Source organism: Lemur catta, chromosome 9, assembly GCF_020740605.2.
Source record: "Lemur catta isolate mLemCat1 chromosome 9, mLemCat1.pri, whole genome shotgun sequence".
In the NCBI taxonomy this organism is placed as follows: domain Eukaryota; kingdom Metazoa; phylum Chordata; class Mammalia; order Primates; family Lemuridae; genus Lemur; species Lemur catta.
This window is the reverse complement of record NC_059136.1, coordinates 98,874,716-98,893,201: the sequence shown is the minus strand read 5'-3', so window position 1 is coordinate 98,893,201 and position 18,486 is coordinate 98,874,716. Positions and strand designations below refer to the sequence as shown.

General features: G+C 35.5%; 1 protein-coding gene across 1 annotated transcript in view; it reads left to right on the top strand.

The window, feature by feature from the left end:
- Positions 1–7,281, top strand: part of SNTG1 (syntrophin gamma 1) — a 599,834-nt gene extending 592,553 nt beyond the window's left edge. The window contains exon 18 of the mRNA XM_045560545.1: positions 7,090–7,281. Within this exon, the coding sequence (XP_045416501.1) occupies positions 7,090–7,248 (159 nt within the window). The 3' untranslated portion in view covers positions 7,249–7,281. The remainder of the gene's footprint in view (positions 1–7,089) is intronic.
- The last annotated feature ends 11,205 nt before the right edge of the window (positions 7,282–18,486 follow it).

The following is an 18,486-nucleotide window of genomic DNA, read 5'->3' as shown; positions in this document are numbered from 1 at the left end:
CCATCAGTAGTGTCTTGGAAATTCTAGCCAGGAATAGATGATATGAATTTAAATATAGAAAATTCTCATGAATCCACTAAAAAACGATTAGTACTAGGAAATGACTTCAGCGAGGTTGCCGCTTACAGTACCAATATACAAAAATCAATTGTGTTCTTTTATACACTGGCAATGAGCAGCTGAAGGTGGAATTAAGAAAATAATTCCATTTTGGTAGCATCAAAATGAATAAAATTCTTGAGAATAAAGTTAACAAAAGAACTGCAAGTCTTGTACACTGAAAAATACAAAACATGGAAATAAATTTAAAAAGATTTAAAAAGTGGAACTATATCCCATGTGCATGGATTAGAAGACATAATATTTTAATACAATATTCCCAAAATTAATAAACATAAAATTTCTATCAAAATTCCAACTGCCTTTTTGCAGAAATGAACAAGCTAATCCTAAAATATATATGTAAATATAAAGGATCCAGAATTGCCGAATAATCTTAGCAAAGGAGAAGTTGGAGGACTCACACTTTCTTTTTTTTTTTTTTTTTTTTTGGACTCACACTTTCATATTTCAAAACACTATAGTAATCACAGCTTTGTGGTATTTTCATAAGAAAAGACATAGAATACTGGAATAGAATTGAGAATCTAGAAATAAACCTCATCTATAGTTGATTTTGGCATGCTTTTCAACACAATAAGATGTGGAAGGAAGAGTTTTTTCAATAAATGGTGCTGGGGAAACTGATTATCTAATCCAAAAAATTATATTGGATCATTACCTTACACTATAAAAAATTCCTTAAAAAGAAATCATAGGCTGGGCACGGTGGCTCACGCCTGTAATCCTAGCACTCTGGGAGGCCGAGGCGGATGGATCGCTCAAGGTCAGGAGTTCGAGACCAGCCTGAGCAAGAGCGAGACCCCGTCTCTATTAAAAATAGAAAGAAATGATCTGGCAAACTAAAAATATATATAGAAAAAATTAGCCGGGCATGGTGGCACATGTCTGTAGTCCCAGCTACTCGGGAGGCTGAGGCAGTAGGATCGCTGAAGCTCAGGAGTTTGAGGTTGCTGTGAGCTAGGCTGACGCCACAGCACTCACTCTAGCCAGGTCAACAAAGTGACACTCTGTCTCAAAAAAAAAAAAAAGAAATCATAGACATAAATGTAAGAGTTAAAGCCATAAAACTCTTTGAACATAGGAGTAAATCTTTGTGACCTTGAATTTGGCAATTGTTCTTAGATTCACCACTAAACCACAAGAATCAAAAGAAAAAATAGACAAATTTGACTTTGTCAATATTGAAAACATTTGTACTGAAAATAATATCATAACAAAAGTGAATAAAACAACAGAATATTAGAAAATATTTTCAAATAATTTATCTGCTAAGGAACTTATATGCAGAATATATGATGGATTTTTAGAATTTGAAATAAAAAATGTAAATGACCCAATTAAAAATTGGGAAAAGATCTGAGTTGACATTTTTTCAGGGGAGATATTCAAATTGTCAATAAGCACAAAAAACTATTCTCAAATCATTAGTGATAAAAATGCTAATCAAAACCACAATAAGATATTATTTCCCACCCTCTACCATGGCTATGATTTTTAAAAAAAGAAGACAGTAACGATGATTAGTGCAGATGCAGTTCTCAGCCGCACTGGAGCACTCACATGTTGCTGATGAGAATGTAAAATGTTGTAGTTCATTTAGAAAACTGCTCAACACCTCCTCGATACATGCATCGTGAACTTCTCCCATGACCCCACAAACTCACTCCTAGGTGTATATACACCAGAGGAATGAAAACCTGTCCACACACAGTCTAAGAAACTTGTACATAGATGTTTATGGCAGCATTACTCTTAAAAGCCAAAAGTAGAAACAACCCAAATGTTCAACAAGTGATGAATGGAAGAGGAAAATGAGTTATGTCCATACAAGAAAATATTTTTCAGCAATAAAGAGAAAGGAAGTGCTATTCATGCCGTAGCATGGATGAACCTTGAAAACATTAAGCAAATGCAAGCAATCTCAGAAGTTGTCAAATGCATGATTTGTATGCAGGATTTATATTGAATCTCCAGAGTGGGCAAACGTATACAAAGAGAAAGAGACCAATGCTTAGCAGGGGCTGGGGACAGGGGAAAATGGAGTGGCTTGTACTGGGTATAGAGTATATTTTTGGAATGATACAAATATTCTAAAATTCGATAATGGCGATGGTTACACACCATCTGTGAATATGCTGAGATACACTGAATTGTATGCTTTGAACAGGTGCATTGTGTCTCTATAAGGCTGCTGTGGGGGAAGGCAAATGACAAAAGCGGTTGTCAAGCTAGGGAACATATTCACTTACACATTAATGGCATAAGTAAATCTGACTGTGACTGATGGCATTTGGAAGAAAGAAGCCTTATATTAATAATGGCAGAGACGTGTGTTTTTACCTGATGACTGCGAGGTCATGAAGAATACTGGAGTGAAATTTAGCCTTAAAGAAGAGATGAGAGTTACAGTGGGAAGGAAAGAGAAGCCTATCATAGGGAAGGGAAAATCCTGAAATCAAGAGCAAGAATGGAAACACAATAGTGCTATTAGTCAAAGAATAAATGTAATTTTTCCTAAGATTTTCAATAATTCTTTGTTTTCACATTCTGGAAGACTTACTGCCCTTGTAATGATCTATTGCGTGTTGCATGACCACGTTGCTGTGGGAAACCAGCTATGCAAGGTGGATGACTTTACGGGGCCCACTGAACGATCCTCTCCATGATGTGTTCCGGAGACTTAGAGTCGTTAAAAGTTTCTAAGGACTAAGCAGAGTGAGGAAGATAAATTCCAGATAATGTGCCTAAAATAATACTCAGAAATTATTTAGTAGTTTGTCCAAATTTTCAACACTTCCTGCTTTATCCTTCCTGTTAGTCAATGACCTTCCTTCTTATTTCACCTAAAAAGCAGAACCAAGCAAAGCTGCACACCGCCAAATCCACCCACGGTCCTGGTGTTGCGCCAGTGCGCGCTGCCCCTCCTCCCGCCACTCTGGACCTGTCGCAGGTTTCCGTCCGCGCCCGGCCTCGCCGCGTCTGCGCTAACTCCCACCCTTCTCTTCTGATGAAGTTTCTACAATTGTCCTCAGATGTGAGCCCTCTGCTGTCTCATACCAGCTATTCTACAAATATATACTAATTGCTTAAACCTTAGAACACATCACTGGTTTTGCCTACTTATCCATTTCTCTGCTCCATTTAAGGGGGGAAAAGGGCTTCCCCAAAGAGAAGTTGTCTACAGTAACGCTAATTCCTTTCCACCCAATCTCTTGTGAACCCATTCCTAAGAGTCTTTGGCCCCCTCTTCACGAAAGTGTCTTGTAAAGGACAAAAATAACCTCTATGTGCCTCTAATAGTCAATTTCCAGTTGTCATTTTGCAGGACTCTGGTTTTCTGTCTGGCTTCTGCGGCAGCTCTGCTCCTTGTTCTGTGCTGCTTCTTGCTCTCTGACCTGGTTTCCCTGTTGCTCACAGCGATGCGAGCCCCGCCTTTTCCCCCGCCTGCAAACCTTCCAGACCCAGGGCATCTGGAGCCTCACAGCGCATAACTTTTATTTTCAACTCTGGTTTTTCCCTCAAATTACACTGATACGTACAACTCTTTACTTGCGCCTTGATGAGTATATCTAATTGGCTCTCATTGTAACATGCCCCAAACCAAAATCTTGATCTTTAATGCCAAACCTGCTCTTCCCACAATTCCTCCTTTTCTGGACATGGCAACTCTCTCTGTATAGTTGTTCAACTTAACTTTTAAATATGACCCCTTTTCTTATGGGAAAACATTATAATGTCTCTCCCTTCTTTCAATGGCATTCCCTTGGAGCTCTTTCTTCACAGTCTAGCCAAAACGGCCAATTTCAGACACATGTCAATTCTTGCCACTCCTCTGATCAGAAACCTCCAATAGTTTCCCAAGTCACTCAAAGTAAACTCATAAAGAGACCACATGGAAAGGCAAGTTCTGGCCTGTGTTTATTTCTTTAACCCCATTTTCTATGAATCACCCCATAATTCACTCCATTCCAGAGACAAAGGCCTTTGCTTTCATCACACTCTCTTAGACAGTCACTGCCTCAGGGCCTTTGACATTGCGCTTCTCCTGTCTGGATTATTTTCCCACAAAAGTGGAAATGATGCACTCCTTTGTCCCCCTCAAGTTCTGCCCACCTGGCAATGTGAATTTCTGTCCCACAGCCCCTCCCATACTCTGCTTTCTTCTCCAATTTATTTTCTTCACTGTACTTGTCATATCCTGGCATATTTAATTTATTTATGTCTTTACCTGTTGTCTCCTGTCACTGGAATGTAAATCCCATCAGGACTTTTTTTAAAAACAACTCTGTTTTGTTCATTGCTATGTCTTTTTACTGCGCCCCCCCCCCCAAAAAAAAGGAATAAATGTATAGGAAACACTCAGTATTTATTGAATGAATATTCTTAAATTTTCAAAATAGCTTGTATTTAGTGAGATTCATGGGATTAATGAAGATCAGAAGAGCTTTACTACAAGGTGGTAACCACTAACCTGGCAGTGTTGTCTGTGGATGTTTGACAGGTGGCTGAGAACGTAGGTCTAGGGCCCACCTGGGAATGAGTGAAAGGGCCGCACAGCTGACGTAGAGGGGTCCTTGAAGCCCTAGGAGTGGGTATCATTGCAAAGCTGACCACTGAGGCAGAGGAAAGATGAGATGTCACTGGAATCAAGAGCCAAACTCAAATCCATCTCTGTCTTCTGCTTTCTTCCCTAATTACCTGTTATTATTATCTGTCTGCTCCCACAAAAAAGGTATAATATTTTAAAGCATCAATCTACATCAAATTATTGCCAAATAATTGACAAGGTAGGAATAATTGAAAACCTTAATCTTTCTAAAACTGCCTGGATATTTTTATATTTGGTTTCTTTTCTTATTAACCAAAATATAATCTCCAATTTAATAAGGGTTTGGGAGAATTGTTTTTGAGAAAAAGTTATTTGGTATAACACTTTTGCCTAGTTGTAACATTCAACTGTATTCTCCTCACCAAGAGTGAATTGCATGTTTCTATGTTTTTTTTTTTTTTGTTTGTTTGTTTTTGAGACAGAATCTCGCTTTGTTGCCCAGGCTAGAGTGAGTGCCATGGCGTCAGCCTAGCTCACAGCAACCTCAGACTCCTCGGCTTAAGCGATCCTACTGCCTCAGCCTCCCGAGTAGCTGGGACTACAGGCATCCACCACTGTGCCCGGCTAAATTTTTCTATATAGATTTTTAGTTGGTCATATAATTACTTTCTATTTTTAGTAGAGACAGGATCTCGGTCTTGCTCAGGCTGGTCTCGAACTCCTGACCTCGAGCAATCCACCCGCCTGGGCCTCCCAGAGTGCTAGGATTACAAGCGTGAGCCACCGCGCCCGGCCTCTATGGTTGTTTTTTAATAATACACAGAAAAATCTCATATTTCCCCAAACTTTCCAACCCTTTTCATATTGAGTAGATTTAACATGGGTTGATACAGAAAGTATTTAAAATCCTCCTGGAAAATCATCTGGCTGCACAAAGAATGACGAGGTGAACGGAGGATTTTCAGGGTGAGTTAAGGCAAGGGAACACCTGCTAGTTTACAAATAACATATCACTAGTGCTGCGGAAGTGGATTATTAAAAATAATACTTCTAAGCTAATTATGATGGAGTTACTAAAAACATTTTTTGGTGGAAGCATTTCAGGGAATTAGAATGGTTCAAGGAATAGCTTTTGCTAGGTTCTAGAGTAAGTGTTTGTCATAGGAAGCTAACTATGAAATGCTGAAGATCGTAAGGGAACTACTGAGACAACATAGCTTTTTCTTTTATATTGTACAGAACCATGAATATAAGTTTTGTTCTATTGTGCTCCAATTTCATGGCCGAGGAAAATACTCCTAGGGTGAATTATTTCACTTAAATAGCACCCCGGTGCATGACAGATATTGTGATTTGCCCTAACTGATTGGCTATTTTCTATTACTTTCCACAGCCACATGCTATAAATTACAAATGCTATCAGTAGTGTACATGCCATCCTACTTGTCCTTTATTACACATATGTGATAAAATAACAACTAGTTTCTCAGCAATTTCCTATGATCTATTACCCTTGTGTTTTCCTCTTTCTGATAAGTTCACCATACTTACTTCATTAAGTACATGGATGCATTAGTCTTCTATCAGTCCTCTTGGAGTTAAAACATGATTTGGGGCCTGATGATGGTCTTTTATAAAAAATATTTGCAACATCGTCTTTCAAAATGTGTCCTGATCATTGTCTCGTGATTTTATAGCTAGTCTGACATCATTTGTGAAAAACTTTTCTCTATTTCATTGCAATATATATCATTGGGTTGGCACTGGTAAGTGGGCTACTTACTTAAAAATCCAAAATGAATTAGTGGGTTCTTATTGATTTTTATTTTCTGTTAGTAAATATGCCATACACACCAATACATAAGCAGCCACAACAATTAAAACTAATGCATGAATTATTTTTTGGAAGTGAACCACTTGGCTCCATGTGTCATAAACATTCACAGCCCCTTGCTCTTAGCGCTCTGAGTTCAGGAGCCCAGGCAAAAAAAAATAGCAGCTCATTCTAAAGAATAGCAAAGAATATGTTTTAGTTATTCTAATTCCTATTTATTACATGATGTGTGTATAAAGAGATAAAAGTGCTTTTTAAGACACTCTCAAGTTTCTCTTTACTGATGCACTGTTAAGAGTGAAAGTTCAACTTGGCGATATTTATTTATCAATGCTGAAGTGACGTGCACGGATGCTAAGAATGATTAGTCCTCCTCCCTCTTGTCCACCGCCTGTTGAAGTAAATCTGCCATACCTATGACTTGTACATATTGACCAAAAATGTCTACATTAGAAAATAGTTTCCATACATGAGATATCATTAATTCTAGATAAATTTATTGCACTTGAAAAAAGCATCTAGTTATTATATTTTTGAGAAATTGATTTATATTTTATCTGACTTCTTTCTCTTTCCCTTTCAGGAATTGGAATTTTCAAATTTATTTGCTGTTCTTCACTGCATTCATTCATTCTTTGCTGCCAAAGTGGCTTGTTTGGACCCTCTGTTTTTAGGCAGTCAGGCCACAGCTTCTGCAGCCACAGGCTCTGCTACTACGAGCAAAGCAAAGTACACAACTTGACAGGCAGAGCTCCGCGTTACGCACGGTGACTGTGTAAACAGAATATATTTCTCATTTTAGACCCTGGAGAACCACGCTATTACCAAGCCAACAGTGGAGTCAGATTAAAGTTTCAGCAGAAAAAGGAAGGTCATGTGACATCGCAGAACACCTAAGCGAGCAGCACAGCTCCTTCTCACTCGGTTGCTTTGTGCCAGCAGGTACACCGCTTTCCCCCAACGTGGAGACAAAACAATGAAAGATGTGAAGAAGTGTGTACATAATATAAACATTGTAAGCTACCTATAAATAAAAATACCTATTAAATGGTCAATTCTGTATTTTAGATTATTTTGTAGGACAGATACACGTCGGGCAGGATCATGAGCTATTGCCCCATCGTTGTATTATGAGGGACCTAGAAGAGGCAAGAAAACCCCACATGGCAGCCAGGCGCATGCAAAACGCTCATCAAAAAAGAATGCACTTTAATTTGCTGCTGTAAATTTCTCCTTGTATTCTCATCCCATGACTTGACACTGGCACTCCAATTTTGTTTATCTCATTATAAAATATCCTGAAAAGCTTCAAAGGATAATTATGTTGAGCTACGATAGACACACTGTGAAATGGACCATGGGATCACAGTTACTCCAATGTTTTATTAGCTGCCAATGCCAACCAAATATGCCAAAAATGTATTAATTTAATTATGAGTGATGGAACCATTCCTGAACCTCTTGTTCCTTCCTTCCTTCATTTTAAAAAGATATATATTTTACCTAAGGAGATTTATTATCAATTTAAAGTTTCATAAATTTTCAGTGACCCCAAAACATTTTGTAGAGAAAATAATATCAACAAATATGTTGTGAGAAAAAAAATCTCTGTAATTTTAATTTTGCCAGTTAATTGTGAACTGGAATGTCCCTAGAAAGTAGTCTCAAAGTTACTATTTATGTTAGCTAAAGGACATCTTTTCATTTTAGTAATATTTTATGAGGAATTAAGGTGATATTTGAAAATAAAGGTTAAAATCTAAATCTTACCTTATTGTGGAAAGTGATTAAATAATGCCAAACTATGCGGGTTAATTTAGATATTTTGTCTTGGGAACGTTCCAGCACTGGACTTTGGACAGCACTGGTGGTGGGCACCTGACTCACATTCCAGGTATTGTACAGCTGTGTACAGCGTGGAAAACCTTCTCTGTCCTTCACTACGGCTTCATTGAGACCTGCTTTTAAACAGCCAGCTGCCTATTAGAAAAGAAAAAAAGAGTTACTTTTTTATCAACACACATGCTCCCAACTAAACCAAAACATTAGAGGTTTCCTTGTAAAGATGACCAAGTATCTAATAAAGTGATTCAATTTTCTTTTTTCAAATAAGAGAAAAAAGTCACTCAAGAGGGAAACAAAATTATTTGTATAAAGAACATATCCATTACATTTTTAAAAATTAACATCAAACTTTTTTCATAATTATTACAATTATTAACTCATTTTGCATCAGATTAATCCTCAAATACATCAAACTGAAAAGAAAAGGTGAAGGGTTTTAATTGTACGTGGGAGAGTATTCAGTTGAATATGAAATACCTTCTCAAAAGAACTGGCAAATTGGACAATAAACAGTTTCACTATAATTTATTTCGACCATAAAACTAAATATGCATCTGTAGTCAGGATAGCACATTGGAACAATTACTCAGTGTATTGATCAAACACAACAGTCGTTGTAAAATCAGAAGCCCACCAAAGCAGGTTTCAGAGTGCACTTGTGAACTTACAGAGAAAGAGCAGTAAAGGAAGAGGGATCTGTCCACCTTAGGACCGAAAGCAGTGGTAGGCAGTTCATTACAGAACCTCTGCTATTAATCATAATTAAATCTCATTGTGCCCCATATTGGGGTGACATCAGTGAGTCCACGAGGTGATAATCTGGTTTGAAGGCAGTATGACATGGGCTAGCTATCCAACAGCAAAAACAAAGCAAAACAACAAAAAAAAAGTTTTAAAACTTTACATACCTGCAATAGAATCATTTAAAAAATTAATATCCAATGTAAAAATTCTGTCTTAAGATTTAAAAATCCCATTTACTTAAATATCTATTTTGTTATATCACAAAAATTCAGCCTGTGCTCATGTGTATGATGAAGGAAAAGGTGAACAATGAGATATGTATGAATATGTATCTCCTTGTAGAATGTATATACACGTATGTACATATACGTGTGTATATATAAATATAAAATGCTGACTATTTATATTGAAAAAGTTGCATATACATACATTTAATATACCTTAAATTACATCATAAATTATAGCTTGATTAAAACTTATGTGATTATTTTTGATACTATTGATAAAAAACCAACAGGCCTAAACTGCTATTTAACATGATTAGTGGAACAACAATCAATTAGGAAAATACTCTTCTGATTTTCATCAGTTTAGCAATTATTCATAGTTTCTAATGTTTTCTTTACAATGTGATGATTAGCCATTGTTATTTGTCACAACTTGGATTACTTGAATGAGAAAGTTTAGAAAAAAACGAAAATAGTTATAAATTTCTATTTCTCATGTAATTTAGGTTTAGATGCATGAGATTTGTTTCTCAAATCCTAGTTTGTACATTGAACACATTTTAACAGCAGAATGCTTAATTAATGTGTTAACCCTTCCAGTGCCTTGGGATGTGTGAGTGTGTGTGTGTGTGTGTGTGTGTGTGTGTGTGTGTGTGTGTGTTATCATTAAAGGGTCATTACAGTGTACATATTGCAAGCTTAATGGGGAATATTATAGGTACTTAGGTCAGAGAATGGAGTTCAAAATCATTTGAAAACTGTTAACTACTATAATAATGTCTTTTGCTTGATAAAGAATAACAATTCATTTAAGCTGAAGTATATTACAGCAGGGGCATTTTTAATTTGTTATATTACAACAAGAATTTATTTCAAAAATACTTCAATAGATAATGTAAATGTAATTTGTACCCCAACACTTACTGTCCAACTTTTTTTAAAGGAGAATAATCAGGTAATCATGTCTTGCCCATATTTTAGGCACATACCAACTTACAGTTTTAAAACCTTCATTCGTAAAACTGTCATTCAGCAAGAAAAAAAGCAATTACTTGAAAATAAATTTCAAGTCCATAGTAGCCAGGCAAGCAAATAAATTTTCCTTTGGGTGCACTAGTTTATAGATTGACATTTCCCTCATTTACAATGACAAAGCTTGTTCATAAACTTTGTGTACATTGAATGCTGGATTTGAGAGAAGCTTGATTTATCACTGAGGAAAATTAATGATCGTAACAATAATTTAGAATTACTGCTAGAAGTCAGCAGTGTGGAGAAGCTTTAAAAGCACAAGGATGATCTTGTGCTTAACTTTTTAAGGTAAGTGTAGATGTTTGGATATTAATAACAAACATTTTGCTAGTATTAATACTGCTGTGCTCATGAGTTCTCCTTAAGGTTGCTTTATTCATACCTCTAAATGTTTTGTTTATGATTTATTCTTATTACTGAATACTTAAAAAATCATGTTACTTATTTGCACATTTGAATTTGTTTTTGAAAATAAAATATTATAAATGTTATATATTTTATACATATTAAAAAGCAATGAAAATACCAGAAATATAAAATGTAAATATATTTATTTCATTTTTAATTGTTTTGGTGGATGTTTGTAAAAAGTAAATTAACATCTGTGACAAAAACTTGTCACTTTCTTCTTTCAGTTCATTAATGTACTACTAATAAAGCTGTACCTTTTTTAATGAAGCATACTGGAAAATAAAAACATACTTTTTATTACATTTGTGTTTTCATTTCTTTGGGTTTGATTCATAAGTTTCACATATGTTTAAAACATGATTCTGAAAGACTTAACTACAATGAAAAGGGTTAAAATATAACTGGTCTCTAATGGAGTACAGACCATCTGGGACATAATCTGTTCAGTTCATCAATATTTATGGACATTAGCTATGAATTCCTAAGATATCCCAAAGTTTGAAGAAAGGTGCTATTTGTCAAAATGCTTAAACATCCAGAGAGTTACAACTCTTGAAAGCATGACAACTTTGATTCTTTGTAATGTATTTATCAATTTTAGTGCCCTTTTTTTAGATCCTATAAGATTTTCTACATAGACAACCGTGTCGTCTGCAATCGGGGCTTTTATTTCTTCCTTTCTGTGCTGTAAGTTGTAAATTTGGCTTCCTACCATATTTCACTGGTTACTACTTTCAGTTTAATATGAAAGAAGATTGTTGAGAGTAGACATCTTGCCTTGCATCTGATCTTGGGGGAAAAGCATTCACTCTATCACCACTCTTTACCTTGATATCTACTCAAGCTAAAGAGAAGGCAAAGATGAGAAAATGTAATGTGCTTTTGTAAATAATTGTAGGAGACCAATAGAGATAGCTGGAAAGTCTTCATGATAACCTTAGACAGGGATTTGCAGTACAGTAAACACGCAGCTTAAAGACGTGGGAAAACACATAAGAACGCAATTCTGCCTGAGATTTTTGTGACGGAAGCCAAGGCTGAAAGAGAACTCTGATTACATACTGTGAAAATAATTTATGCTATGACAAGGAGTTTGGCGCTTAGTCTACTGGCAGTTGGAAAATATTACAATATTTTAACCAGGAAAACTACATGAATAGTTTTTTTATTATTTCAACAATTATCTTTATTAGCAATATGAAAGATATAATTAAAAGCAAGGAGAGAGATTATAATTTTGAGAACAGCCAAAAATAAATCAACCCTCCATAGTTAGTTAAATTCTCATGGTAACTAATTTCTAATAGTAATAGTGTGTAGTTTCATTATAAATAGGTTCCAAATGAGAGTATGGAAAAGTGTAAATATTTTCTTAAGTGCACTTATCTTTGTGAAGAATCTAAATTAGCAAATTTGGAACATGAACTGTCAGCAGGTTAGTATTTCCAAGAGAGGGTGTATGATCGCACTTTACATTGCTTTCTATTCATATTAAATAGAACAGAATAAGCTATCCACAGGAATATCTTATGAATTTCCAAAAGGTTAATGAGAAAAACAACAGGGACAGACCTAAAGCAAAGGAGATACTTTGTGAGTGAGAGGTAGCTGTTGTGTTGGGCAAATAGCATAATCAAGCAATAACAAACTGTCCAAGAAAAATAGCAAAACTATTCTCAGCAAAGAAAACCATTCCAACAAAAATGTGTGGATTGTTTAACAAAATAAGAGCAAAATTAATGTTGATGGAACTGTTAAATTGATCCAAACTTGTATAATAATGCATCTCCAAGTTAATTATGAAATGCCACAAAGATAGTGCTCTCTCTTTGAAGGACATCTTGTTTTCAAAGTGTGATTTATTAACAAATAGATTGGATGGCAGGCTGAGTTTTATCATAGTAAAGAATTGTCTCAAATGATTTGTGTTATGGTAGAGGAAGACGAAAATATTGCCTTAAAATAAAAGTTATTTTTCACTATTTTAAATGTATTTGTTATTTTTTTCAGATTGATTTTTTTATGTTAGCATAATCAAATTAATCTTTTGAGATTTCAAGATCCATCCAAGTAATTAAAACCAAGGAAACTGTGATACAGATACAATAGAATTTTTGAATAAGAAAAAAATACTTGCATTGTTAAAGAATTTTACACATATGTAGCCATTAAAAATATTACAAACTAATTAATATTTGAGGATTTATGTCCTCTTTTCTATAATTCCATAGTTGGCCTGTCAAGTGGCTTTGTAGTGGTTCAACCCATTATGCTGAACTATATTTTTAAGAATTGCCTATCTTCCAGTTTTCCATTTAGAGTAGCCACAAGAGACATTCTGCACAATATGTAGAAGGCCATTAAGCAGCAACCGTACTGTTTTTATGCTTGGTAGGTAGGTGCAGAGACACCAAGTACTATTGTGACTCAGGTGTTTGTTCAGGTGCTGGTCACATTAATGGAGCAGCAGGCAGGCTTCAGCCAAGCTACTCACTACACCACTGAGCCTGCCTTCAGCTTCTCTGACAGCTTGGCAGGTGCACGTTTAGGTCTTCTCTCCTGAAGAACAACCACATCCTTACAGGGGAAGGCGAGAGATGACGTGGTTTCCAGTCCCACTTCAAGGCTCCCGGATCATTACTTCATGCGTATGTGTTCTAGTTTAGTGTATTTGTGCTCTTTCCCACTTGACAGCCAAACTCTCTTCCCCATCTCCTTGCCCTGCCCCAGAGACAAGGACAATAGCCTTGCAGAGACTATTTAACCAGCTTTCAAAATCCGGTAAGGTCAAGTCCCTATAACAAATAGCTTTATAGATATAGATACAGATGGTATAGATACAGACATAATAGATACAGATCAATCAATCAATCTGCTGGTTGCACTGCATAGTGTTTTATCTGCTGTAAAATGTTTATGAAAATATGAATTACCAAAAAGCCATAACAAATATTTTTAAGTTCAAATGGCAACTGAGTTTAATAGAAGTCCAACCTGTTTATTTTGGTGTTTTTCACAGCTGTGGAAGTCAGTCAATTAACCTCATTGATTGTGAAAATTTCTGAGTGCTCAATTTCTGATAGTTGAAAAGAAATGTGTGTAGGTGGAAGAGATAAACTCAGAGGATCTCAATCAAAGGAAAATTACTTAGAATTTATGATCAGTCAGAATCTTAATGCTACGAAGAACATTAAGGATCATTTCATTCTCATTTGACAAAAAATAAAAAGGAACCCAGAGATCATTGTTATCATACAAATAACACACAACTGGTAGATATTAATATAATCTGAAGTATGACAAATAAAATTACGAGCAAAGAAGCACCACAACAAGGTGCTGAGGGATAAATTTGTATGTAGGATGTGGAGTAAGATCCAGGAACCTTGAAATCTGTCTCACTTTATAACCACCACCACCACCAAGAAATGACACATGCCGGTTTATTTTTATGAAAAGAATTTGAGGCATTTCAGTTAGTTTAACCATGTTATTGTCAATTTTATATGACCCGCCTTTTATAAAACTAATTTATTCATTACTTAAATATTTTTCTAAAATCAGCTTTCAATTTTGAATTTTTAGGGCAAAATTCAGTTTAAAAGAAAGCATTGACAATAGCTAGATCATCTATAATCTTTTAAAATAAATTATTTGGAAAAAGTATATTTATTTACACATACAAAGTTAAAAATATTTGGGCAAAACATTTGAATATATTATCCATCTAGATTTTCCAGAACAAAAGCAAATTTTAGAATGCTTTCAAATTACTCAAAGGGAAAAAAGTATTAGAATTTACATTAGTATCTAAGTTTTCTAACCCACAGATTATTCTTAAATCATTATATAGTATAGTTACATATCTAACTTTCATTTTCTTTTTCTTCTTATTTATGACTAATTATTCTCTTTATCTTTATTAGTCTTGAAAAATATTGATTTATAAACATAGAGCATCAAAAATATGTGACTATAGTACTGAACAGAAAACAAAACATTTTTATTTTGAAATACTACATGCATAAGAATCTGCAAAAAATAATACAGAGAATTCCCATGTACCTGCCCCTAACTTCACCAAATGATAACATTTTACATAACTATACTATAGTGTCAAAAGCAGGAAATGGACATTATTATAGTGTTATTAACTAAACCACAAACCTTATTCAGATTTCATCAGGTTTTACGTGCACTTGCATTCAGGGGCTGGAGTGGTATGAAACTTTACGACGTGTAGAGATCTCATGTGGCCACCACAAGCAGCTGCAGAACAGTTCCATCAACACAAAGGAATTACTCTGTAATGTCCCTTTATAGTCATTTATTCCCACTCATGGTAACCCCTGGCAACCACTGATCTGTCCCCTGCCACAATAATTTTGTCATTTTGAGACATTTGTATACATGGAATTATATAATATGCTACATTTTTTAAATGACTCTTTTCACTCAACACAATGTCCTGGAGATCTTTGTAAGTTATCCCATGCATACATTCTTTGTTACTTTTTACGGCAAAATAGTATCCCATTATATGATTATACCACAGTTTATCCCTCACCCATTAAAAGCATTTATTTCCAGTTTTTGCCTATTACAAATAAAGATGATAAGAACATTTGTGTACACATTTGGGTGAACATAAGTTTTCATTTATCTGGGTTAAATGACAGCAGTCAAACTGTTCCAAAGGAATCAGTGAGATGGCAGCTGCTAGGTTTCCTTGTCACACTTCAGTAGATTTTCTGGTAAGGAGATAGGCGTCCAAATGGATTTATACAGATTATTTTTCATGGCATAGCAGGCAGCATAAGCTTCATATTATTTTCCTTGGCCCCAAATCCTATGGCAGCAAAGCAAGCTTGGGCTCGGGTAACAATTTGTGGCACGGTGGGTCTGTGTCAGGCTGAGGAGCTTAGAAATCCCCCAACTGTGTAAGGAAACTGCTCTCAGGCCTACCGATTGTCCCTGCAGGATGAGGGAGCTGTCTCTATTACTCTGAAGTGTAAGCAGATCTTCCCTGGGGAAGGGAGGAAGAAGTCACTACCTTTACTATCATAGGACGTCTGTGCAGAGGAAGAAATTCTCTATCTTTATCACTTGGTGATAAGAGAAATGTTTCTTTAGCTTTAAAGCATGTTTGCCTGCAGTTGTGTTTGTGTGAGGATTTGCAAAAATCTTTCCAGAGATAATTCACACCACAAGGTGAGTAGAAGTCATTGAGATGTGGTTCTCAATAGTCAGTAGGCAAACGTCCAACTGCTGTGTTGTATAATACGTTTAACTTTGTAAGAAACAGCCAAAGCGTTTTCCAGAGAGGCTGTAACAATTTACATTCCCACGAGCAATGCCAGAGGCATCCAGTTGCTCTTCATCCCATGCAGCGCTCAGGGTTGTCGGTATTTATTTTAGTCACTTACCAGGTAGGTAGGGCTTTTTTCATCATGAAATTAATTTGCATTTTCTCAATGCATGATGATGTTGAACAGATACACAAGTGCTTATTGGCCATGAATATATACTCTGTGCAAGGGTGGCTGTTCCAGTCTTTCACTCATCTTCTAATTGAAGATATACATATTCTGGAAAAACAAGTCCTTTGTCTGATGTGTGATTTTTACACACTTTCTCCCAGTCTATGGCTTGTCTTTTAATTCTCTTAAGTTCTTGCACATACCTTATATTTTTAAATTTGATAATATCTAATTGATTTTTTTCTTTATAGATTTTACTTTTGGTGTTTTATATATATTTATGTACTTCTATATGTATATATATATTTACATGTTTTAAGCGTTTTATTTTTAAATGATTATAGATTCACAGGATATTGCAAAGATAATATGTAGAGTTCCCTGGTACGTCATCAAAATTGTACCATAGTCACATCTTATTTAATTGTAATATAATTTTAAGCCTAACCAATTGACATTGGTAAAAAAGGGTGTCTACAGTTTTAAAAAATTCTATCTATTTAACCACTACTGCAGTCAAGATTTGGAACTTGCTGTTACCAGGAAGAGCTCCCAGACACGCCCCTCCGTCTCCACACCAGCACTGCGCCAAGGCTCGGGGCCTCTGGTCTGTTCCAGCTCTATAGCTTTGTCTTTGTGAGGATGTTATAAATGGAATTATACAATATGTGACCTATAATAAGCTTTTCAATTTTAGAATAGTTTTAGATTTACAGAAAATTGTGAACCTAGTACAGGGTCTCATGTACCCTGCACTTAGTATCTCTCATTATAACACCTTAATTTGTCATAATTAATGAACCAAATTTGATACATTATCACTGATTAAAATTTATACTGTATTCAAATTTCCTTATTTTTTTATAACCTTCATTTTCTGTTTCAGAATTTCCACCCAAAATACCACCTTATGGTTAGTGATAATATTTCTTTATGATACTGTTGCCTATGACAATTTCTCAGAATTTCCTTATTTTTTATGACCATGATAATTTTGAAGTGCCAGGCAGCTATATTGTAGGATGTCCCTTTATTGGACTGTCTGAGCTTTTACTCTTTGTTAGATTGTTGGCATATGTTTTGGGGAGAAGACCACAAAGATAAAGTGCCATTTTTGTCATGTCATATGAAGGGTATGCACTATTAATGTGACTTGTTACTGTTGATGTTGGCCTTGGTCACCAGGCTGAGCTACTATTTGTCATCTGTCTGTATTGAAAAGCTCCCCAGACTTACCCTGCCCTTCACCTTTTCCATAGTGTGCTCTTTGGAAGTCACTATGCACAGCCCAAAACTAAGGAGTGGAGGTTATGGTCCCCCACCTCAGGGGTAAAGTACATGCATTATATGGAATTCTTTTGCGTAGGAGCTTTGCATTTTCAACCACATATATTTATTTATTCAGTCGTATATTTTTATCAGTATGAACTCATGGATATTTATTTTATACTTTGTATCATAATCCAAAATAACTTTTTTTATTTTGCTTTTCAAATGGTACTGCATATAGTATAATAAGATATTTTGCATGAGAGAGATCACATTCACATAACTTTTGTTACAGTATATTGTTATAATTTTTTTATTTTATTGTTAGTTTTATTGTTAATATTTTGCTACTCCCAATTTATAAATTAATCTTTAGCAGATATATCCATATCTATATATCAGATATCTCTATCTACACAGATAGAGATAGAAAGAGACATGATTTATAGAGTTTGGTACTATCCACGATTCAGGTACCCACTGGAGGTCTTGGAACATAACTGCCCTGGGCAATGGGAATTTCTATAATCGTTTCTGCTTCTCTGGGGAGCACTAATGCAGATTTTGGCACCAAGGAGTGGGGTGTTGCTGTAACCAACATCTAAGACATGAAAGCAGCTTTGGAATTGGTTAATGGGTAGAAGCTGAAGGAGTTTGAAGGTGAACGTCAGACATAGCTTAGATGCTGTGAAGCCACTGTTGGTGGAAATAAGGACTTCAAGGTACTGCTGGTGAGAGCACAGGAAGAAAGAGCAGAGCTGGCGAGGAAATCTCTATTGTATTAGAGAACATATCCATCATCAAGAACAGAATGTTATGAGAAAATATTGACATTCAAAGCCATTCTGGTAAACTTTCAGACAGAAACTAGGAACAAGTTGCTGTAAACTGGAGAAAAAGTAATCTTGTTATAAAGTGGAAAAAAAATTGGCTGAATTGCTTTATAGTGTTTTATGGAAGATAGAACTTGTG